At 49.2% G+C, this 24,033-nt stretch overlaps 2 protein-coding genes across 4 annotated transcripts in view; one reads left to right on the forward strand and one right to left on the reverse strand.

Moving 5' to 3' along the window:
• The window catches only part of ANAPC7 (anaphase promoting complex subunit 7), a 29,287-nt gene extending 23,059 nt beyond the window's left edge, over positions 1–6,228 (forward strand). Inside the window, exons 9-11 of one of the 2 annotated variants that reach the window (XM_036736092.1) lie at positions 540–764; positions 1,225–1,375; positions 2,733–6,228. In XM_036736092.1, the coding sequence (XP_036591987.1) occupies positions 540–764; positions 1,225–1,375; positions 2,733–2,922 (566 nt within the window). In that variant the 3' untranslated portion in view covers positions 2,923–6,228. The remainder of the gene's footprint in view (positions 1–539; positions 765–1,224; positions 1,376–2,732) is intronic. The other variant, XM_036736101.1, reaches the window with a different exon arrangement.
• A 3,674-nt stretch (positions 6,229–9,902) lies between these two features.
• The window catches only part of ATP2A2 (ATPase sarcoplasmic/endoplasmic reticulum Ca2+ transporting 2), a 60,571-nt gene continuing 46,440 nt past the window's right edge, over positions 9,903–24,033 (reverse strand). Inside the window, exons 9-21 of one of the 2 annotated variants that reach the window (XM_036740688.1) lie at positions 23,081–23,169; positions 21,067–21,169; positions 20,199–20,330; positions 19,988–20,110; positions 19,633–19,851; positions 18,597–18,932; positions 17,403–17,623; positions 16,767–16,969; positions 15,537–15,622; positions 15,322–15,455; positions 14,594–14,711; positions 14,377–14,497; positions 9,903–10,757 (exon numbers count right to left, since the gene is read on the reverse strand). In XM_036740688.1, the coding sequence (XP_036596583.1) occupies positions 10,744–10,757; positions 14,377–14,497; positions 14,594–14,711; positions 15,322–15,455; positions 15,537–15,622; positions 16,767–16,969; positions 17,403–17,623; positions 18,597–18,932; positions 19,633–19,851; positions 19,988–20,110; positions 20,199–20,330; positions 21,067–21,169; positions 23,081–23,169 (1,899 nt within the window). In that variant the 3' untranslated portion in view covers positions 9,903–10,743. Of the gene's footprint in view, positions 10,758–13,393; positions 14,498–14,593; positions 14,712–15,321; positions 15,456–15,536; positions 15,623–16,766; positions 16,970–17,402; positions 17,624–18,596; positions 18,933–19,632; positions 19,852–19,987; positions 20,111–20,198; positions 20,331–21,066; positions 21,170–23,080; positions 23,170–24,033 lie in introns of those variants that run through there. The other variant, XM_036740682.1, reaches the window with a different exon arrangement.

Raw genomic sequence — 24,033 nt, forward strand, 5'->3', positions numbered from 1 at the left:
TATTTTTTCTCCAGTCTAATAGAACTTTCATGTCATTCAAAGCAAAACATTTCATTTCTCCTAGTCTGCCTGACGAGGTCTTCTGCTTTGCCAGACTGTCATATTTGGCCTGATCTTACACGACAGAAGCCAGTTTGGGTTTGCCTTTAAACACGGGTCAAAGATAACTGAAAGTACAGCTGACAATCAGATACTTGTTGCTTGAGAGGAGGAAGAGGACTCTTCTTTCCACCTATTCTCTTGGTCACTTTGGCTCTCCCAAGCTGAGTCTCGTGGTTGCATAGCAAGCTCCTGATGGCTCCAGTTATGGAGATAGTGCCTAACACTCTAGCTGTACAATGCAGGCGGGACGGCTTTTTCTGTTTCCTTAGATGCTCGAGAGGGAGAAACCTTTGATATTCTCAGAGTCCTCTGTGGCTCATTTCATTCTAGAAGCTCTCCCCTCGTCTGCCTTTTGACAGGCTCCTAGTTTGCTGGTTTGCACCCTGGTTTGGAATATTAATGCATTTGCCTCCTTTCCCACTTTGTTTCCTTCTTAGGTCTCATTGAATGTTATTTAGCCTCTAACAGCATTCGGGAGGCAATGGTAATGGCCAACAACGTCTATAAAACCCTCGGAGCAAACGCACAAACCCTCACCCTTCTAGCCACTGTGTGTCTTGAAGATCCAGTCACCCAGGAGAAAGCGAAGACCCTGCTGGACAAAGCCCTGACCCAGAGGCCAGACTACATTAAGGCAGTGGTGAAGAAAGCAGAGTTACTTAGTAAGTTTGTCCAAATCCCAAAGACTGTTTAGCCAGCACTGACTGCTGTGAAGCATCGTCATTCATGTTAACTAGAGTGAATGGCTGCTGTCGGCCAGAATTTGTGTCTGTGCCGTGTACTTAGCCAGATGTTGTCACTAGTGAAGGACACGTGGACCAAGAAGGAGCCAAATCATTTTTGTCAGAAAACCAAAATGCGTTTTGGCTTGTGGTTTGAGCCCAGTGCAACAAGCAGTGCAGTGAAAGAAGGAGAAATGGAATTCTAACCCCCAGTGGGACAGGAATTTGAATGAGCTCTCACTTCTGTCATCACTGTGCTGTTGCCAATTCTAGAAATAGATTGTCAGGTTGGGATCAAGGCTGTGGTCGGTTGGATACATGAGGTAACAGGGCTGAGATGGAAATGTCCTTTTCAGCAGACCCTCTAAGTGGGACAATGAGGTAATCTTGCTCTCTTCAGGCAGAGAACAGAAATATGAAGATGGCATTGCTTTGCTGAGGAATGCACTGGCCAATCAGAGTGACTGTGTGTTACATCGAATACTGGGTGATTTCCTGGTAGCTGTCAATGAATATCAGGAAGCTATGGACCAATACAGTATCGCTCTCAGGTAAGGCTTCAGGAGAGGCTCGGGGTATACAGGTTTACCAGATGCAAAGTTTACCTGTGAAGAACGAGCATGATTGTGGAGAAATGATCTGTGATGGACCTGTCACCTCTCCGTGGCTGGAGAGACTGTCCTGAGGTGGCAGACAATTTTCTGCATCTGTTATTTGCATAGAAAATGACAACATTTGGGGACAGATATGGCCCGGTTTTGTGTGTGCTGGCTGCTAAGTGTGTTCCCTGTTTCTAAATAAATAGGAGCTTCAGTAGAAAGTCCCTCTGACTTCTACCAATCATCGAGCCACACAATGTCAGAACTAGAGTGGCCTTTGGAGACTTTTCTAGTCCAGTGTGGGGTAGTAAAACAACCTCTGGATTTGGAATTGGAAGACCATTGCTACTTATGACTTGTGACTTTAGGCACGTCACTTGGTCTCTGTCTCTCTGGACCTCGGGATCCCCTCTCTGTCAACAGGAGATGAAAAGGCCTCTCTCTGTGAGCCGATGAAATCACTTACTCTCCTTGGGATGCATTTTCCTCATCACCAAAATGGAGGGTTGGACTAGTTTGTTTCTGAAGTCCCTACCAGCTGTAACTTCAGGATGTTGTGATCCTCTCCCTTGACAAAAGGAGAGTCCTGGGGCCCAGATTGGTAAAGGGGCTTGGCCAAGCTAAAGGCCAGGTCTGTCTGGTGTCTGTCTGCTTGTTAGAATGACATTGAAGAGCTTTCCTCGGGTGTGTGACTCTCCATATGCCCCAGCCTTGTCCCTGTCTTGCACATCTAGGAAGTCTTAATAACTTGATAGGACTGTTTATTCATATGCTGAAACAGCTTCCCGTGTGACTTAACCTCCACATCTGTGATTTCAGACCCCCATCTATTGGATGGAGAGGCTATTAGTGATTAGTCAGTTGTTCCACCTAACGTGGGCGTGTACTTCTGTTCAACAGTCCTTGACTGGTCATTCATGTTAAGCTGTGCTTGGAATCAGGAATCAATCTGAGTGGGTGGTGAGGAAGATGAAGAGTCGGATGCTCAGTGGTTGCCAATGTGGAGAAATTTGGAACTTTGGCATGGTGATGGCATTCTGTCTTCTGCACTAAAGAGGGGCTAGGCTCACTGTATTTTGAGCTGGAAGGAGCCTCCAAAAGTCCTGTTAACTTTCTAGATAAGGAAATTGAATCCTCCAGAGGGAAGGTAACATGCCTAGCCTGCTCTCAGGGAGTTTGAGGCTTTTGCTCCTCTGGTCTCCAAGGGGGAGCAGCAGTAGGGATGCTGACTTACCAGGATGTTAAAGGATCAGAGTGTATGGAACAGGATGTGACTTAGGACGCTCTCCTTTCTTTTGATGTCTTTTAGTCTGGATCCCAACGACCAGAAGTCTCTAGAGGGGATGCAGAAAATGGAGAAGGAGGAGAGTCCCACCGATGCCACTCAGGAGGAAGATGTCGATGACATGGAAGGAAGTGGGGAAGAAGGGGACTTGGAGGGCAGTGACAGCGAGGCGGCACAGTGGGCTGACCAGGAGCAGTGGTTTGGCATGCAGTGAGGCCTCTACGATCCCCTTGGATGGTAGCAGCTCAGAGTGGCCCGAGCAGAGCCTGGGGCATCCTCGGCTGGGAAGAATACCATGTTAGCTCAACGGGGAATTTGGTTTTCTCACTCTCTATTCTCAGTTGTAACTTCGTTTTTGAAAACTGAGCCTGCCGAGCTCTCCGAATCTCTGTCCCCTCCCTGCTCTTACCACGAGCAGTCTGGGAAGCATGCAAGCGTGCTCGAGCTCTGGGACAAAAGACGGTCTTTGTGCACTTTGGTTCTAAGTCTCTGACTAAGATGCTTCATAGGGAATGTGGCGGTGCAACGGAAAAGAACACCTGCCCCAGGGGAAGTGTGTGTGCCCTTGCTGGTTTCTGAAGGCGGTGCAGGTTGGCCCTTTCAAAAAATTTCCCATTTGCTAACAACTCCCACAGGCTGTTCAAAATCTCCCTTTTGATTTTGCTTCTTTCTGCAGTGTTGGTAATGCCTTAAACTGAGACTTGACATTTTGCAAACATTTTCCTATTTGATAATCTAGTGACTTGCCTGTCGAGCTCAGGCCATGATCTTCGTCATTGGCTATAGCTTATCACAGAGCAGTGAATGGGAGCCCCGTTTCTTAAGATCCCTGGCTCTGCATTTGCTGCAGTTATAGAATAAAGCCACTTTTGGGGTACAGTAATGGAATTCCTCTGGCAGAAAATGAAAGCCACTCTGCAGTTTTGGTTACGTCTTTTCTCCTGTTCTGTCTGGTCTCCAGGAATAGCCGCAGAATTAATTTTTTTGTTAAAGGTTTTAAAATGATGCTGCCTCATCTGTGTGTGGCCGTCATTGTGTGCCAGCTGCGCCTCTGCTGGTAGCTCCCTAACAAACTGGTTCAGGGCCAGAAATGTCGGCCACACAATCTCCATCTCCCCCCAACCCCATGTCTTAAGTACCTGAAGTAGAAACTGACCCAAGCCATGGTTTGAACTTTTGTGCTTAGTTGACTTGTCTGTAGCCTCATCTGCTTCATGTGGTAAAAGGATCCCTCTAAAGCAGGCTCCCCCTGCTTCTCAGAACCAAGCTGTCTGCAACCCAACCTGCGGTTCCTTCAAGATCTGTTCTTTGTCACTTGGGAGGTGGGGGGGCGGGGTAGGTCTGCTTTCTTGATCTGCCCTCATCTGTCTCCAGATGTGAAGCATGCATAAAGATAGGTGATGAAGGCCCTTCTGGGCGAGATGCCCCAGAGTGGAGGTGCACTGCTGGACTTAAATGTGAGGCTGATGTGGCATCCTTTGCCATGGTCCTTAAAGCTACAAGCTTGGCTCCTCGTGGGGCAAGCCTTCCTGCTCTTTCCTTCCAGGTGGTCCAGCACTAGGTGATGGATGTTCAGACCCCAGGGAAAGCTGATTGTGCTGGGCTGCTAGATGGGAGGGCTTCTCTTAGCTCAGGGCGACATAAGGGAGCAGCTCCACTTCCACCTTGTGCTCTTGCTTTCAGCAGTGAAAATAGAAGGGGTGATTAATGGGAGAGCATCACCTTGTGTCTGGTTTGGAGCGCTGAGCAGGCTCCCTCTAATCAAAGCAGTGCTCCTCCTCCTAGCCCCTCAAACACGAGCTCTCAAAGGCCTTTGGGGGTCACTTAGCACCTCTTCTTGTACCTGTTGCTCTGTGGGCCTGCGACTCCAGGCCAAGGTGCAGCCTCCCCTTGATGCCTGCTGACAGCAGGAGATGTGTTAGATCCCACAGACAAGCCTGGGAAACCTGATTAACTAGGTCCCCAGCCTCCGAGTGATCTCTGGGTAACTCCCAAGCTGCTCTTCTGGTCCCTGGGGGGAGAGCACTGTGAGGGAAGGGCCAGATTCAGGTTTTCCGCTTCCTTTGGGAACCTTGGCTGGACATGAGACCAGAGGAGGGCTGCCAGGGTACTAGGCAGAGTCTCCTGGCTGGCCGAGTGTTATCAGTAAGTGGGCGATGGTGGGCTTGCTGTCATAGGACTCCCTATAGAGTGCTGTGAGGTGGCATGGCAAGTGTTGGCAGCCCCGTTTTACAGAAGATTGAGTAACTTGCCAGCGATGACCTTGCTTCTGAGTGTTCAAGCTGACATTTGAACCCAGGTCTCCTGACTTGTTGGCATTTACAAAGGTTGATGGTTCATGGTTTTTTAACTCTTGGGGCTTTACAGGCCATATTGAAATGGGCCAACTGGGTTGTATTTAGCAGTTTTTAAATTAGGCCAGGACAGCCAGCTCCTCTTAACCCCTCCAGCCTAACTTTCCCTTCTGTTTGTGTCTGCTCAGGGAACACACACCCATTTAACATGTCGCCAGGAAGGTCTTTGAGATGTTAATGGTGCTGCTGGTGGGACAACTGGGCTGTCAGGCATTTTCTAGGACAGAGTGAGGCAGATGGTTGCAACTCACCTATCTTCTCTTCTGGAAGCCCCACTTCAGCTCAGTGCATTTATCAGGTGCATGCCTACTGTGTGTCTGACACTGCTAGATGCTAAGAATACCAACCAACCAACTGCTGCTACTCCCAAGAAGTTACTACTGGGAGATACAGTGTGTACACAAAGGACTAAAAATAAGACCGTAACTCTTGGAGATGAGGAGAAACGTCCCATGCATTCTCCTGTGAATCAGAGCACAGCCCCTCAGCTGAGCGCAAGCGGTGGAGGAGATGGGTGGAGGTAGAGCATCCAGGCTGGGAGGCCTTTCCTGCGTCACTGTATGCAGGGAGACTGGCTGTGGGAGAGCAGGCACCGTACTGTAGCCTTCCTGGAGAGAAGGCAAAGTTTCTATCCTGTGTGGCTAACCCCTTTAGCCCAGCAGTAGCCCTACTAGGCCTGTGCCCCAAAGAGATCACAGAAACAGGGAAAGAACCAATATGTACAAACCTTGATAGAAGCTTCTTTTGTGGGGGATGTTGGAAGAAAGTGAAGCTATGTGAATGTAATGGAAGGCTCTTGCACTGTAAGAAATGGGGACGGGGCCTGGAGACATGGGAAGACTCAGATGAACTGATGCATGCATGGAGCAGTGAGCAGAACCAGACGGATGCTTTCCATGGTAACAGCACTGTTATAAAGACAAGACTGGATCATTGTGGGGACTGAGCCCAACTTCAGAAGACCGGGGATGAAGCAGGGGAACCTTCCTCCCAAATGAGACGTACACACCCTTTATGGACAGAGCCAATGTTAGGATTTGTTTTGCTCGACTATGCATATTTGTTACAGGGGTTTTCCTTCTTGTTTTGATTTTTTCGGGGGAGGGGGGAGGTGGAGAGGGAGAAAAAAATAGATTTTTGTTAATTGAAAAAAATAAAATTAATTTTAAAAAGATTATTTTGGCATTTGTGGGCATCTTCCATCCTTGTTGGGGCTTATCTTGGTGGCAAAGTAGGTCAGAGAATGTTCTAGGGTATTAATAATAGTTGGCATTTATATAACACCTACTGTGTACCAAACACTGTGCAAAGAGCCTTACAAATATCTTTGAAGTGTTATTATCCCCATTTTATAGCAAACAAGTGACTTGCCCAGGGTCACTCCAGCTGGTGAGCATCTGAGGCTACATTTGAACTTGGGTCTTCCTCACTGCAGGCCCAGTGCTCCATCCACAGAGCTCCATCCACTTTCCCTCCTTTGAATGACTGTGAATGTGTGGCATCTATCCCTGCTCAACAGTAGAATATAAGCTTCTTGAGGACAAGCCTGGTTGGTTTGGTAGCCTAGCATAGTGCTTTGCTCTGGTAGGTGTTTAATAAGAGCTCGAATTGGATTAGAATTGGGATGAAGTAGTGCAGGAGATGATAACCTTCAACAGGCAAATCAGCTATTAGGGGGCAAGTGCCTGAGCTATTGGTGTGCCTGCTCCCCAGGGGTGCAGGGCCACCCGTTCTCCCCATCCCCAGGGACCTCCTCTTCGGCGGCCCCTGCACCCCAAGGGGAGTGCTGCCCCTTGTCCACGTTCCCTTCTCTTCCTTTCATCTCTGGGGGTGGTGTTTTGGTCTAGGAATCAAGTCAGAGGGTTTAGGGAGGAGTCCAGGGCCTTTAAGAAAGCAGAGGAGGAACCACAGGGTTTGGAGAGGACTTACAAACCTAGCACTGATGCAGGCTGGCTTGGGCTGCGGAAGGATGAGGCTGACCTTTTGGGGTCAGTCTCTCCCTCCCCTCCCTACTGAGCTCATGGCTGACGCTTCCCACTCCTACCCCATGAAAAATGCCACCCTGGACTGGCCCCTTAAGGCCCAGGTTTGTCTTTGAATTCCAAATCAGATTTCAGCTAGAGGGTCAGAGTCCCGGAGGCCTAAAAGTCCAACCCAGCCATTTTACAGATGAACCCGCGGCCCCGGGAGACGACGAGACTCGTTCTTCAGATTTAGTGCTGTCTAGTCACACGGGCAGTGAGCATCAGGTTTGGTTCTGAACCCAGGCCTTCTCCTTTGAGAGCCAGTCTATCGTACCATGCTGCCTCACGAGCAGGAGACCTCCCGTAGGAGAGGTCTGGATGAGCTAGAACTGACTCCTGATTTTGTCATATTGGAGGAAACTACAGATCTACCAGTCTTGCAGATCTTCTGGCAGCCCTGCCTTGGGTCAGGCTGGGCCCAGTAAAGATACTTCATTAAACTGTGGCCTCCTTCCTGGCCTGCTCAGTCAAGTGAGTGGGGTGTGCGGATGGGGAAGGGGTGCAGACAAAGGCTAGGCAGAGAGGAGGAAAACAGGGTGTGGGGACAGGAGCCTGGGGCTAGTGCTGACTTTTCCAGGAGATCCTAACCAAAGCGCTACCTGTTGGGCCAGCTGGCAGGGACACACATGCCCAAGTGTAGGCGGGCCCCAGCATGTTGGGGAGGAAGCTTGCTATTTTAGAAGGCCCGGGAGAGAATGCCATTCCTTTGGGAATGTGCACGTTCATTCACTTAGTGGATTTCAAGTCCTCTGAAGTGGGACCAGGGCTGTTTCCGAGCTTCCCCCATTGGTAATGATTTTTCCCCCTCTCCGGCATTTTGCTCTTCCCACCCAAGAAAGGAGGGTTGGCTGTCTCTTGTTGAGGGTTCAGATAAGATCTATGCCAAGTGCATCTCTGGGGCAAGACACATCCCTCTGGATTACCGCTCAGCTTCAGACGACATCTTGCCCAGCTGCTTCCCTCTTCGTTCCGTGCCCTCCCCCACCCCCTCCTCTTCTTAGATTATCAGTGCTTAGAACCCTGAGGGAACCAGGCAACTTTTGCCAAGATTCATGGGGAGAAATGGAGGCTTTGGTTTGCTTAGACTTGGGGGAAGGCTGTCTCTTGGGCACGCTGTGAGATGATTTCAGATGTCTCCACCCCAGGGTGCCTCACAGATGGAACATCCCTGTGGAATTCACCACGCTTGACTCCCCCCACCCCACCTCCCCCAGTGGATTGGGAAACACGGACATTGTGAGGTTGGTGCTGTTTGGTCAGCTCTAACCTCTTGGGGTCTCACGAGGATAACCTGGGTCCACACGTTTGGGGGTAGAAGGGAAGGCACTTGGGGACTGCAGCAAGATTGAAAAGGGCATTTGAAACCTTACGGAACGGGGATACCGGCATTTTCAAGCAGCTTATTAGGCATTGACCCTGCCTTGCAGGAAACCAGATAGGGGTAACACAGGGCAGGAATGTGGAGGCATTTTATATTGAGGCGGCCAGCAAGGATGGGAAGTCACTGCTCCTCTGACGAGGATTTGGGATTATACAGCTTAATTTGCCTAGAAAAACACTACCATAGTAGGCAAAGCCTTGGGAAGCCCAGAGAGGAACTGATAAACATTTTTTTAGCCTTTGCAGGAACTAAACATTTATGTCAGACCATCCTGCAGAATTTGGTAGTGTAGGGCGAGGTGTCTTAGCCTGAATTCCCCGCAATGCAAACAGTAAAAGACGGGAAGGGAAGCCTGGAGGCCCTTAGGTTTGACCCTCCCTCCTGCCTGATGAAAGGCTCATCCAATCCAGCCCAGTCACTTTGCAAACAGGCAGGGCCCAGGATTTAAACCCACATTCTCCCTCCAACCCTAAATCCTCTGCACTGCCTTCCACTGAAGTACTTCCCAGCCAGCTTGAATAATTCTTGAGTTTCGCCTAGGGAGAGCTCCCCACTGCTAACACGGATGGGTCTGCTCTCTCTACCTGTGAGTTCTCTGAACTGCCCCCAAGCCAACACAGCCAATGCCCAACATCAGCTAAGTTTCTGGCAACGACCTGGCTCTCCTCTGACATAGGGTGGCGTTTGCTTGGCAGTTGCGAGGGCCGACTCCTCCCGCCTCACCGGTCAGTAACATGGCAAAAAGGGCTCCCGATTGGGAGGTAACAGGCATAGGTCCAGCCTCGGTTCACCCAGCGAGGGCTTCCGAGCTGAAGTGAAATTCATAAATAGGGGGTCTGGATAATGGTTACATTTAAAAATGCAATGACTAAGTCAGATGCTATTTAATTATGACTGACCTTGGTCTATGAAGAGAGGAAAATCATATACCTCTTCACCGGGGTGGGGGGACCATACATGTGCGATATTTCGGTTATTCTGCCAGTTTTACATAAGGGAAGGTGCTTGTGTGTGCAGGCACGCCAACCTTTCAAGCAAGGACAATGACATTTTGAAAACACACTCTAATTTGTGAGTAAGGGAAAGCCTTGGGGTCCCGTAGGCCCCTCTGCTCTGCGTGCTGCATGTTGACCCAAGTCCCCTCCTTCTCACATGCTCTTAGGCAGAGGTGAGTCCACGTTCAAAGCCTTTTTTAGTATAAACACGTGGACGGGCCTGGAAGGGACAGGCTACCACAGGGCTACCTCACTGCTTGTCATTGCACCGAGCTCAAGAAAGGTGGGCTTCCCGGATAAGCCAAGGCCACTTCCCTGGCCAGCCCTTCCCTCAGAGCTCTCGGGATGCCAACCATTGCCTCCTTCCTGGGAGAGGGGCCAAGGCCAGGCTCCCAGGGGCTAAGCCATTCAGAAAACTGCGCCAAAGAACACCCCACGGCTGTATTGTAGAATAAATTTATTTACCTGAAACCATGATGGTTGTGATGCTTATTGTTCTGAGCACAGAAATAAACAACTCATCTTTATTTACAGTCTCTAACGTCCAACATGCGTTTGTGATCCAAAGTGGACTTGTAGCATTAGGTCTAAGATAAACGCATCACGACATCTGTATTATTGCACCAACATCTGTCTACTGCTTGGATTTCCTTAAATAAGTTACATTATTACAGTGCAAAAGAGTTGTTTGCACACATTTAAAAAAACCAACAACAAAACTTAAGTTCTGGACTGGAGGGCTGGCTATGAGTTTTAACATTCAACATCTGTAGTGTTTTCCATGAGTTTATAAATAAGCGTACTGTACACGGCTGTTTATAAAGTAGCACGTTTCGATGAGACCGTACAGAAGGTTGGCTACTTACAACAGAAGGCATGCATTACAATCAAGGATTTGTACATTATAGAAACTATGGCATTTTATCCCAGGGAGAAATATGGAAACTTGGCTGCCAGCTCCTAATTCTCGGTCAGCTGAAGTTTTTAAAGACCCAAATCTCCGTACAGCAAAGAACCGAACTTCCCGGGAGGGTTTTCAGATTTGTTAAGCTATATTGCACGTTTGTAAAGTAGTAACTGATTCTTTTTAAAAAGTGAAACCCCATCGGTAACACACGTCCTCCACATCACACACAAGGAGCTTTAGAGGAGTTTTTTTTTCCTTTTTTTTGTTTTTTTCCCAACATCACACATGCAGAGGGCTGGTAGATGTTGCTAAAAAAAACGCACATGCACGCAACAAAACAACCTCACACTTCTGCAAAATGGTTTAGGAAGCGGTTACTCCAGTATTGCTGAAAAGGAAAGAGAAAGGAAATCAGCCTGGTAGGAAAATGGGGGGAGAAAGGAAGTTATTCTTATGATCAAAATGAGACGAAAGATCAACAGTGACAGAGAGACAGTGTGGAGCTGGCTCTTTCTGGACCTCGGCTCCCTGGCCAGCACGTTCCCATGATGACCGTCAATGGCCCTTAATGGGAGGAGGGGGGACACCTGGACTACACTGCCATTTTCAAGGCTACCTGCCCTCATCCTTGGCTTGGTGTAGTTAGGAAACATCCCAAGAGGTGGTTAGTGGATGCGAAACCAGCACACAGGAGGAAGGAGGGTTAATGGTTAAAAGAGCAAGTCCCGAGTGAGCAGTGAAGGCAGGCATTCATTCCACCGGGCCCAGCCACCTGCTGGCCTCCCATCATTGCTTGTGTTCTTGAGAGATGGCCAGTCTCAGAAATGCTTCAAGATGAAGGGAGAAAAGCCCCTTTGTCGTTACCCCAGAGAGCAGCCAGAGGCTGAGCCGCTCTAATGCCCAAGGTCATCCAATGGCTGAGAAGCTTGTTCTCTGTAGCTGCTGCCTTTCCCTGCTAGACTGAGTTTATTCTAATGTGGCACTTTAGTCAAAACCTGACTGGTCAGACTCTTCAATTCCTACATGGGAACACAGATTCATCTTTGGGTGGGGAATGGGCCAGTCTCTTCCATGTTATTCTAAGCTATTGCCAGGGTACTTGGCCCCCATTAGGGCTACAAGGCTCAAACAGGCAGAGGTCAAGATGGCATTCTCCCTGTTCTCCTGGTGGAGACTGAAGAGACGGGTGTTGGTTGAAAGCTCTGGCCCATCACGGGAGCAGAACGAGGATAGGCACGCATCCGCCTCCCTCCCGGGATTCCTACCATACCCCACGGTACCAGCAACACACATGGCCACAGCCAACTGCAAAGCAGCGGAGCGAAGGAGGGCCTTATGGATGCAGGTATTGCCAAGGCACAAAGGGTGTCACAAGCTCCTTGGCATCGAACTGTGAGGTGCCACAGACCAGGTAACAATGGCAGCAGCAATCCTCGGCCTATGCGAGCAGCACCAAGACGGCCCAGGATGAATGCTGGGAAATACAGAGAAAGGAGCCAATCTGTCCACTGCCCTGGGCTGCTCCATCCTGTCAATCATCAAGGAAGGACGGCTCATTTTCCATGGCCAAAGACACTGTGCCCCTCTGTAGGGAATCTGGTGGAAAGCTAGCCTAAGCTACACTGAGGCCCACAGTGGAAGAGCAGCTGTGTCCCCTCTCCTCCTCCAGGCACTTCAGACAAACATGAGACTGGAGGGTGACGTAGGCCCAGGAGGGCACTGGAGACTCTGTCTGCTGCTTTCGTGGGGAAGGCCCCCCACAGATAACCCTCACTCCCTCAAAGGAGGGCTTGGGGGGAGAGCCTCGACTGACCTTCAAGACTGAGCAGCAGCTCACACAGGTAGTTAAAAATGGAAGGAACACACGACCTAAAATTTCAGTTTCCCTTCCCATTCCAGTCCTAGAAGTCTCTTGGCATTTTCTACAAGACCCTCCCTTTTTGTGATGCCTTCCCCTTCCCACAAACACACACACACACACACACACAGAGGAAGGCTGAGGAATGGGGGTCTAGACCAAAGGCTGTGAAGGCCACACCAGACACTCCTGGTACACCAGCTGACCCAGAGGGAATTTGTGGAAGGGTCAGTGAGCATTCACCTAGTACTCTGGACAGGATTCAACCCTTTCTCCCACTGTCATTTATCTCTGATGGGGACTCAACTTCCTCTGTGAAGCCAGCCATCTGACTACTGACTGGATGGCCTTGGCTGACCCAGAAACAGACTAAGGGGAGGAGGCTGTTGAGATTAACTACCTAAAATAATGGATGTGGGGAGGACACTCTGATTCCAGAGCTACAGACACAGTCTGACAGGTGGGCTAGCTCAGTCTACGGCCTGCCTGCCCTCTGATGGTTCCTGGGGCCAAATTCTCATCAGAAGCTTGCATGGCCGCAGGTGCCCAAAGGGTGAGAACCACACAGCACAGCAAGGGAGCATGGGACCAAGGAAGTCATCATTTATTCATTAACATCACACAGCAGACTATTTTAAAAAAAAAAAGCAAAGTTGCCCCTGGTTAACAACAAAAAAATACTCACTTTAGTTGGTGAATGTTGGAAGGCATTGGAGAGAAACACCACAGTTAGGACAGTTAATGACTTACACGTTGTTGGTATCAGACTGAACTTGAAAACATGCGCAAACATCAACCATGATAATGATGGTGGTGGTTAGTGCCACAGAGTAAAATAAAAATCGTTCTATACAATATGTCCATTTGGTCATGTGCTATTTACAGATTTTACAAAACACGCGCACACGCACGCACGCACACACACCCACCCACCCACCCCTGGAGCTCACGTTATGTCTCTATCGGAATGGGCACTAAGTGTATCTAGCAGATGACATCTCATGCCCTCAGACCCAACTTTTAACTGTGCCAGGCTCTTGCCCCTCTGGATCACAATACCAAGGCTCTGCTCTAAGGCCTTGAAGGGAAAGGAATAGACTCTATCGGGTTCGTAAGGAGTCCCAACTAGGCTTAAGCCACTTTTAAGAGTTAAAACGAGACAGGTCTTTTCCTCTGTCCATTTAAAAGGTTTTATTTATTTCTTTTAAAACTAGGTAAGTGCCGCTGAAGTGGGCAACATTGGCAAAACAATGTCTGTTACAAGAAAATACATTAGACGTTTAAATAAATAACCTTAAAAACTACATCGGGGAGATGAGTCCAGGAGAGTGAATCTGGAACAATGTTTTCTGCACAAGCGAGAATAGGCCTACCTCTCATTGAGACGGATGTAAACAAAACCATCGGCATCCGAGAGCCAAGAAGCCAAGAGGGAGCGGGGGAAGGGCAGGGGGCGGTGCTGACGGTGAGGGGCGGGAGGGGCGGCAAACCAAAAATACTGACTGAGGTAGCAGTACTCTGCTCAGTGCAGAAAAATTGGCTTATGAATAAAAAAATTAGACTGTGACGTCAAATTAAATCCAGGTGATCATGCAGAAGACAATACATGCTACTTAGTTTTAGAAAAAAACCACACACATTCATTCCCTAAAATCTGCCGCCAATTAATTTGCTGACAATGTCTGCTGGCTCAACGATTTCTTTATACAAGTATGAGACTATTAGACAGAACACTGTACATGCTTTTTCATCTACAAAAAAATATTTGCATAAAATAGTGTTAGTTCTCTGTACATGTCAATGGACACTTTAATTATGTGTATAAAAAAGGAAAATCTTGCCCCACTGGAGTCAGAAAAAGCAAAACAAAACCTAGAGTATGAAACCTCCTTCACCAGCAAACACGTTCAGGGGAAATTCAGCAGAAATAGACAGTTGCTTTAAACAATAAAAAAAATTAATTGATTAAGTTAAACATCTTTTAGGTAAAACTGCATCAGTCAAGACCAGAACATGTCACTAAAGTTAGTGTCTGTGCTATAAAGCCAGATAACCAGGGGCATAATGATCAGCACAAACGGCCAGGAAATGCCTTCGGTGCAGGCTGGGAAGGAGCACGTTTTGGAGGCGGGCTGTGCACACTCTTTACCAGGTTCCAGGTAGTTACGGGCCACAAATTTCAGGGTCTCGTCCATGAGGATCACGGGCAGGGAGATCTTCAGCACCATAAGCCACTGGGTCACATTCAGAGGTGTGATCTGGAAGATAAGCTGAAGAAGGGGGCGGTGTCATGGTGGTGCTTCCCCACAGGGGTGGAGGCTGGGGAGGCAGGGCAGAGAGGGACCCCTTGGGCCCAAAGGACTCACCGGCAGGGGTTCCACATAGAGGATGAGGAAGTGGAGGGACATGGAGAGGCAGATAGAGCCCACCAGCCAGATGTTCTCCCAGGGCGGCATCCTCAGCAGGGACTGGTTTTCCGATAAGCTGCAGTGAGACATTGACAGCAAACGCACACACACCCCATTACCCATGTGGAAGAGAACTAGAGACTAGAGACTACTAGAGGACTACAACCACCAGAATAAAAACCAAGCAACGAGGATTATAATCCCAGGCTGCCATCTTTCCAATGGTCCCTGACCCAAACCCTGGCTTCATTTGTCCTATCTTCATAGGGGTAAAGAAGAATGATCTTCCTGGGGTGGTGGTGGGGGGCAGCTGAGGCATCTTTCTCTGCTCCTCCAGACCCAAGGGGTTCCTCCAATTTCAGCAATCTCCAAGTTCTGTTCCCTTTGCCCTCTAACATCTCAAGTAATTCAGAAATTTCTGTTCCACCTGGACAATAACCAGTCACCCCAACAGCAGGACCTACTTTGTGAATTAAGGAAAAACATGCTGGGGTTCAGAAATGAGGCCTTCCTGCTCTCCCATCTGCAGGGAGGGTCCCCCTCCTCTAGCACTGACATTGGGGGGCCATTTCTTAGAAGTCCCTGCCCTGCTGCTCACAGACTTGTTGAGGAAACCATCTTGTAAACAGTAAGTGCTACAGACACATGACGATGACAGCTGTTTAAAAGGCACTGGAGCCCCTCACCTGTTGAGCGCATTGCACATCTCAATGGTCACCAGCACAGAAAGCGCCATTGTCATGGGATATGGTGACTCAAAGACACCGCAGTCCACGCCCTCGAAGTCTGGGTTGTCCTCTTTACACTGCAGGAAGTGACTCTGCAAGCAAGAGGGCAGGGTCACGCCTGGCATCTCTGCCACCCTCCCCGCCGCCCCTCAGCCCGCAGGATGGGGCCGTACCAGCTGGTAGAAGGTAATTCTTGGACCGCCATCAGCAGCAATGAACCACCATGCAGCTGCCCCCACGGTTGCTGCTCCGACATAACCTGGGGACCGAACAAATGGCACACGTGAGGGATGCCCAGGTCTTCTCTAGCACTTAGGGGAGGGACGCTTGGGGTGAGCCATTTGGGCCAGCGAGCCACTCAAGGCTAAGAGCCAAGGGAGATACCTCCGGCTCTCCATGGTGCGGTTGGCTGCAAACACCCAAGGCACATGAGCCTCCAGGGCACGCCTCTCCCGCCAATGGGAAGAAATGCGAGAGTGCCCTCAAGCCCACTTCTGCACCATCCATGAACAAAGTTTGCTAATAAATATTTGTAGAACAAAAGTAAGACTATGGGGGAAAAGTTCAACCTACCAAGAAACGACAAATTTTAGAAGGTTTCAGTATGTTCCTTGAATTAAAAAATGGTGTTACTGACAAGTCAACGGTTCTTTCAACGCTGTCCCTTAGAAACGCTCTGTGGCTGGCTGGCTGGATTTACGTAAAGTCCAGTTCTTAGAAATAAAAGTAAAACCCCAGGATTGCTCCAAAGATTCTGCCCCTTCCCTCCGCTCTGAAGTTGAAGTCAGGAGGACCATGTGTCAGACATGCTAAGCATGTTGCCTCATCCTCCTTCTGTCCCTCATAGCGCAGCTAGAAAAGACCCAGTGACATGATGTTCTCCATGGCCCTCTGCACACCACCATCATCTGGTTTACCAATGGGACATCCCTCCTGGTGATGGCTGTTGGACATTGAGTGATTAACAACTAACCGGGAGATGTTCTGACAGCTGGCTCTGGAGCCCCACAGTGAGTCTAGGACCACCCCCTTGGCTAACTCTGTGTGTGTGTGTGTGTACGCGCGCGCGCACATGCGCTGGGACTTAGATCCTTCAGAGCCTACAAGAAATCACCTTCTGAGGCACAGTTGCATTTGCAAATAGGTCTCATTCACAATGAGCCAATACGTCCATTCTGAGCACCCTTCATGGTGCATATGGCACTTTAGAAGGAAAAAAATTCTGTGCCTGGAGGTGTGAAGGTGCTGGGGCTGGGGGGAGAGGGAGAAGGATGTGATGGCATAAACATGTTCATGGAAAGTTCCAGGCCTAAAATGGGTAACATGAGTGAGTCACCTTGACTCATCTACTAACACTTCACAAGGCACTGACAAGGAAGAATTGCTGTCCAGTGTCTACTCACATCCGATGGCCAGGTAGCGGAAGAAGAGCCAGCCGCTGATGAGGGGCTCTTTGGGATTTCGGGGTGGCTTGTTCATGATGTCCAAGTCAGGAGGGTTGAAGCCCAAGGCTGTGGCTGGGAGACCATCTGTCACCAGGTTTACCCATAAGAGCTGGACGGGGATTAGAGCCTCAGGAAACCCTAAAGCAGCAGTCAGGAAAATACTACTCCCCAAAAAGAAGAGAAGGACACATAGTAGGGCCATTATTGTGGGCCACAACTTTAAATAAAACGAGAGAAAATGAATAGTTTGGGACTGAGGCAGAAACAAAGCACAAACTTGTATTCTAGCTCATACACAATTCTTCTGTTACACAGAGATCAGAATAAACAGTTAATTTTTAGAGCATGAGGAATTGGTATGTAATTCTGGGTTGCTTAAACCTGACCGTGCTTTGGAACTCCCGATGCCCTTCTCCACCCTGCCCCCTCCTCTTGGGGTCCTGCTTCACCCTCACTCCCCAAGCCCCTACCCCACTCCAAGACTCTGCCTCCCCTTCCACCATGGGAGTCACTGTTCCCGTTATGACGATGATTACTTTAAATGGCTCATCCCAGACCAGCATGCCCGCTCACAGCTGTGTCCTAGACACTCACCACACGACTTCCCCCACATTGGAAGAGATGAGGTAGCGAATAAACTGTTTCATGTTGTTGTAGATAGCGCGGCCTTCCTCAACAGCTGCCACAATGGTCGAGAAGTTGTCGTCCGCCAGCACCATCTCTGAAGCTGTTTTGGCCACTGCAGTCCCAGACCCCATGGCGATGCCAATCTCGGATTTCTTCAAGGCCGGTGCATCATTGACACCATCCCCAGTCTAAGGGCAGGTAGTTTGAGAGCAAACCGTTAGACCATGACAGACTCACTGGATCAGACAACGTCACAGCCTTCGCTGCCATGTCTCTTTCCTAAGCCTGAGGTAACCTGTCCTGCCCTAGGCCAGCCAGTGAGTGACCAGACCTGGGCCTGCAGACCCCCAGTACAGGATGTGGCCCCCTAGTCTTATAGGGAAGCCAACTTGAATACGTATAAAAACAACATCAGAGCTCGCCTGCGTCCCAGAGGAGCAGGATACCAGCCCCCATTTCCTAGCTGCCATGAGGCTTTTAGATTTCTCTGTATCATATGGCCTGTCTTCCTTCCCCAGAAGATTCATCACTGGGAAATCTCCTTCCCCTGCAAGATGGTCCTCCCATGTCATGTGAGGGCAGGGACGTGGACTGTAGGGCCCCTCTCTAGAAGGGGGCTTGGCACAGGCTGCTCCCCATTCCCCACCAACTGCACTACTTCTCGCCTTCTTGCCCCTGCAGAGCTATCTCTTCCCTCACTCTCTTTAGCTTCCTTCCCCTATCAGACTGTAAGCTCCTTGAAGGCAGGGAGTGTCTTTGTTTTTATTTGCATCTTCAGAGCAGCTTAGCAGGGTGCTTAGCACAGAGTAGGCACTTAATATTTATTGACTGACTCTTGGAGAGACTCCAGTCAAACAGGTACTACAAAAACATTAAGATGATCACATGATACTAATCTCTAAGCACTTAACAGGGAAATGAAAATTGTGACTTGGGCCTATAAGTACGCCCTCTGCTAAGAATGGCTTTCTTTGAACAGCTTAGCTGTCCCACAGGGTAAGCTGCTGCTGCTGTTTGGCTGGATGGGATGCTGCGGTTAATGCCTAGCCAGAATCCCACGCAGCTCAATCCTCCAAGAGAATGGCTCCACCAGCTTCACCCAGACCCTGCCAACCCACACCTCTCTCTGACTCCATGCCAGGGGTCTTCTCGCAGACTCACCATGGCTGTAATCTCATCAAAGGACTGGAGGAACTCTACAATCTTGGACTTGTGGGAAGGCTCCACCCTGGCAAAGCAGCGGGCATTGAGGCAGGCATCCCTCTGGGCAGAAGGACTCAGCTCATCAAACTCACGGCCCGTGAAAGCCTTGGCAGTGACGTCTTCCTCATGCCCAAAGATGCCGATCCGACGACAGATGGCCACGGCGGTGCCCTTGTTGTCTCCGGTGATCATGATGACGCGGATGCCAGCCTGCCGACAGAGCTTTATCGACGAGGCCACTTCGGTCCTCGGGGGGTCGAGCATGCCCACGCAGCCAACAAAGGTCAGGTTGGTCTGCAAAGGACGAGAGGCAAGTGAACTTCCTGGCAGCACAATGACAGAGATGCACCCCAGCTGGCCACCCACCCACCTGCAGACCATTCCCTCAGCCCCCAGTCCTGGCACCTCTCAGGCTGGGTCTATCAAGCCAAATGAATGTTACACAGGATTACAAGCTGTGACAGCCAAGTCACTAGTTTCCCAGGGCCTCACCTACACTTTGAAATGGGCCAAGAGACAAGATTAAAAGCCTCACTGACCCAAAGACCCCGGCATCTCCACAACTAAGAGCACCCACAGAGGGTGAACTGTGAAGACAGACTCAAGCCGAGGAAGCTCACCCCACTCCCTCCCACTAGTGAACAGTGCTCCATCCCTGTTCAAGAACTGCAGGAGCCAGAAACCAAAGCGGCAGGAAACTCACTTCCTGGCTCCATCCTTTTCTGAAGATGCCTCGCCCAGAGTCTCCTCAGCCACTCATCATAAAGCAGGCAGCCCGATAAGCCACCTAGTCTTGGCCCAACCCAGTCCAGTCTTCTGACAGAAGAAACAGGATTTCGAAACAGCAAAAAAGACTTATCTACTGGGAGCAGAAAACCCCTAAGCCATAACTGGCCATTGGCCTCTGGGGGAATAAGCCCCGTCTCTTTCTTGGGGAAAGGTGGAGTCGTGTGACCTTGGATCTGGAGGGTGTGAACAAAGAATCCTGGCTAACCTCATATTTAATAAAGTTGGCAGAGTCCTCCAGATTCATCTCTTCTCTTCTGGGAGGATTGTCATGGGTAGCCAGTGCCAAGCAGCGCAGCGTATCTCTGCCAGTGCCCCATTCCCGAATGACCGTCATGATCTTCTGCTTGACCCCAGGAGTCATGGGAACTTTGGTGCTCCCCACACGAATGTGTGTGCACCTGTCGATGACGCCTTCGGGGGCTCCCTGGAAAGAAAAGGACAAGACTTCCAGGTTACCAAGTGGGCTCTGAGTCACCTCCATATTGCAACACTGAGGTGAAGCAGATCAACCATTTTTGGCTTTATTAAGGCAACAAGAAGCTTTCCTTCTCATCACTTGCCTTAACAAACATCTTGCTCATTGACGTCCGGCTCGGTTTATTCGGCGTACAATAGACAGACATTGATTTTCTGTCTCTTGAAAACTCAAGGGTGAATTCTTTCTTCATCAGTTGTTTTATAACCTAGAAGGACCCCAAGAAGCAGAGACACTGTGAGATGAGACATGGCACCCTCAGGGCGCCCCCAGCCCCCATTATCCTGAGGACTGACCGAGTTGCAGGCGTTGGCACGTTCGATCCTGGAGAGGCCTTTGAGCTCCGTATCAAAGACATTCATCTTCTCAACCAGACAAGTGAGGGCAGTCTCTGTGGCTTCCCCGACTTTTTCATATACTCCTTTTGCCTTTATTTTAAAGAAAAGAAAAACGGAGAGAAAAAGGTGAGGGTCGTTACCATGGTAAAGGCTCTCCAGTGCTGGGACCGGCCCAAAGTGGAGTCTGGCTGGACAATCTCTGTGCTGTCTTCTCGAGGCTCACTGACAATTCCAGTTTGGTTTTGAAGGATGTGCTTTGTAAATGCTTTTTAAAGTGCCCATGTGTGCAGAGCTTCCCTCGATTTGGCTGCTCCCTTCTTGGGAGGTGGGGGGCAGAGACCAAATATTTTCATAATCAATTCTACCTTGACAAAGTTTTGTGTTTAAGCCTTCGTGGTCTCAGCCTATTGTCTCTAAGACAGGATCCTGCCATTTCTGAAGCAAGATAAAACATGTGGCATTCTCTGGGAGGAGACGGCTGGCTGGCTGTGGCTATGTGGCCCCAAATTAAGAGAAGCCTAACAACTCACTTGCATGAGCTGCTCCAGCCATGTAAACTCACAGATGTGCCATTTACAGAACTACAATGAACAGCAGTAAAGGGAACCTGAGTGATGGATCTCAAGTGTTTCTGGCTGGATGCAGGATGCCTCTGATAAATGGAGAACATAAAGAAAGCTCAGCCCTCTCCAAAAGGGATTAAGGAAGCTGGGCTCTAAGACCACCCACAGGGCCCTTAAAGAAGAAAAGTTCAAGTAACAAGAACAGGAATACTAGTGCCAGCTGGCCAGTGTGGGACCCTGCCCCTCAGGCAGGTGATCCTCACCTCATTGTAGTCCAAAGCAGAGTCATTACAAAGGGCACAGATGGTGGCCAGCTCTACGAGACCGTCATACTGATGACACTTCACTTGTTTGTCATCTTTATGCCTGTTCAAAGGAAGAGAAGACAGCGAGCTCAGAGCACATCCCTTCTGACGGCGTGGGTTCCAAGGTGGCTTCCTTTTTAAGTTTCAGTTCTCTATTAATGACCTTTTTTATTCCAAAGTGACGGGAGTGATGACACTGTGCCGACTGGAGAGAGGACATATTAAAATGGGGGTACTCTCCATTTATTTGTCTCCCCTTGAAGTCAAATGCTACATGGGGCTCCATCTAGTCTGCGACAGAGACCCACACCTTTACACCCTTAAAATGAAGGAAGCCCATTCTTCACACAGGACTTCCCTCCTCTGGCCGGCCAGGCCCATCCAGTACAGGCCCTCAACTCAAGAAGGTCTAGAACGACTTCTGGATAGAGAGGTCTGTAAATACACAATGTACAACTAGGTGAATGAAGCCATTTCTAAAAATTCAAAGGAAGTCATCTCTCACAGAAGATAAATGATTGATCTGTTCTTGGAGTCTCTAAGACAAGAGGCAGAAGATTAAAGGGGATGTGTAAAAGGTCTTTTCCTTGTTTCTGTTTTAAGTATCTTATTTTAAAATGAAAAAGAAATGTCACTGTTATTCAATGACACTCAGTGGGAAGTAGGTACAGTGATATGTGAGAAGATGGAAATCATGGAAATCTTCCTTTCCCCACCTACTGTATAAGCTACTTCTCATTCACAAAATAATTTACTTTGGATTAAAATGTTAGATTCACAACCTTTTCTTTTAAATATCATTTGACTTTAAGTCTGTAAGTAGTCACCCAATCATTACCTTTAGAAAGGAGCTCAGAGGATCCCATCCTTTGAGAATAAGAAATAACTTTACTTCTGCCTTGGGAAAATGAACTACTTGAGATCACAGGAGAAGATAGACAATTTACTTTCCATTAAAATGCTTCAGATCCACCAAATGCTTAGATTTTTAATCTTCCTTAGAGAATCCACCATCACCTTCATCCAGTCTGGTTTGCCAGTGGCCCCAAGCTACCTTTGCAAGGCCTCTCTCCTACAGTGTGTCCCAGACAAGCCCAGTCCCCACCATGCCTCCTTCCTCTATCTAGGACTAGTACAAATCAGTACTACCTTTTTTAGGCCAGGGCTGATGTTTGTATGCCATTTTAACATCTGTAAAGTGTCTTCCACACAGTCTCCCTCGATCTTCTGTGAGGTAGGCAACAATCGCTAAGACACTCATTTTAAAACTCCTTTACTTGAGGCCCCCCCTCCCATCTTCCCAACTACCTCCCCTTACCTACAGCTCCTTCTCTGCTGCCCACAAACATGCCCAAGTTAAAAACCACGATTAGGAGCCTGCCAGGCCTCAAACACCTTGAAAAGACCGGTGCTCACGTCCTCTCTCCCCCCAGTTCTCTTGCCTGCCTGTCCACGTTTTCTCAGTCTCCTTTGATGGCCATTGGGATGGAGCATCCTGCCCCTGAGGCTCCATCCTGGGACTGCTTCTCCTTTCTCTCTACACTATCTTCCAGGGTTTCTCATCAGCTCTACATGGATGACTCCCAGACCCACAGATCCAGCCCGAGCCTCTCTCCTGAGTCTAGCTATATGTCACTGCACTGGCCACCTCTCACCTTCAACCCCTGTCCTAACGTGCTGGAATTCCTGGTTTCCTTTAAGAACATGCACACGTACATGCAGGATATGGTTAGGATGTAAGTAAGCTTGAGGGCAGGCCGACTTCACTTGTGTCTCTGTGCCCCTAGTGCCTAGCACACAGCAGGGGCTTACTAAGTGCTTGCATTTGTGACAAGTGATTATTTGCCCAGAGCTGTGGCCAGAGGTACAGGGAGAAGCTGGCCCTCCCAATGCCGTGCCAAGCCCTCTCCATGACGATCAGGCTGCTTCTGGGTGAGTGGGTGGGAAGCTCAAACGTGGACACACTACTTACACTTCTCCCATGGGTGCGTATGTTGACCCAGTGATAGTAAACTCATTCAAGGAGCAGCTGTCCCCTTCAACTCGGTCCAGAATAAACATCTGCGGAAGAAAATAGTAAAACAGGATGAGCTTTGGGCTGGGTAAAAATCAATTACTGTTTCAGCCTGACATGAGAGCAGTTGTCTTTGACAACTTTGGTGGAAAGTCGAAGTGAATCGAGCTGATCACCTGATGCCAAGCAGCAGGCCCCGGGCCTCAAGCAGAGGGCGGCTGCTCTTTGGTCCAAGCCAACGGGCAACCCCCCTGCACCACAGTGGAAAGATTCCTCTGACCTGAATGGAAGGACCCTGCTTCCTGCCACTGGTCACCTGTGCTTGTCACAAAGCTCAACCTCATCTTCTATAACATTAATTATCATTCTATGATGTTATTCTGTAACACCAATAAGAGTGAGGCTCAGCACGCAATTAATGTAGTGAAACAACTTTACAAATAGGGCTGGGAGTAAAGAAGGAAACTACTGCAAGAGAGAGATGGCGGAGGAGCGGAAGAGCGGTGTCCTGGGGCTGCCACTTGGGCTCTGTGCTGGGGGCGGGGGTGCACTTTGCCTGCCCCACCCCTCCCCCCATCCGGACTAGGTCCTAATCCTTTTGTGAAGGGGATGTGCTCTCTGAAGCTTGGATTCAGAGGGCCACACATGGCCTCGAGGCTGTGGGCTCCCCACCCCAGGAGCTCTCCTCCCAGGGGCCTCTGAACACCTACAGTTAAGACTCTAGGCACTTTCCATTTTCTCAATACTAGAAACCACAGCATTTCCCATGGAAATTAGGATGAACACCGTCACAATCATTTTTATCTACTGTTTTGTAATATGCTGATGGCCAAACATTCAAGACCTAGGTACCCTGATGTTCTTTCTATGTATCAAGCACCAACTGCATGCATAGCACATAACAGCATTAA

Source organism: Trichosurus vulpecula, chromosome 1 (genome assembly GCF_011100635.1).
Source record: "Trichosurus vulpecula isolate mTriVul1 chromosome 1, mTriVul1.pri, whole genome shotgun sequence".
NCBI lineage: Eukaryota > Metazoa > Chordata > Mammalia > Diprotodontia > Phalangeridae > Trichosurus > Trichosurus vulpecula.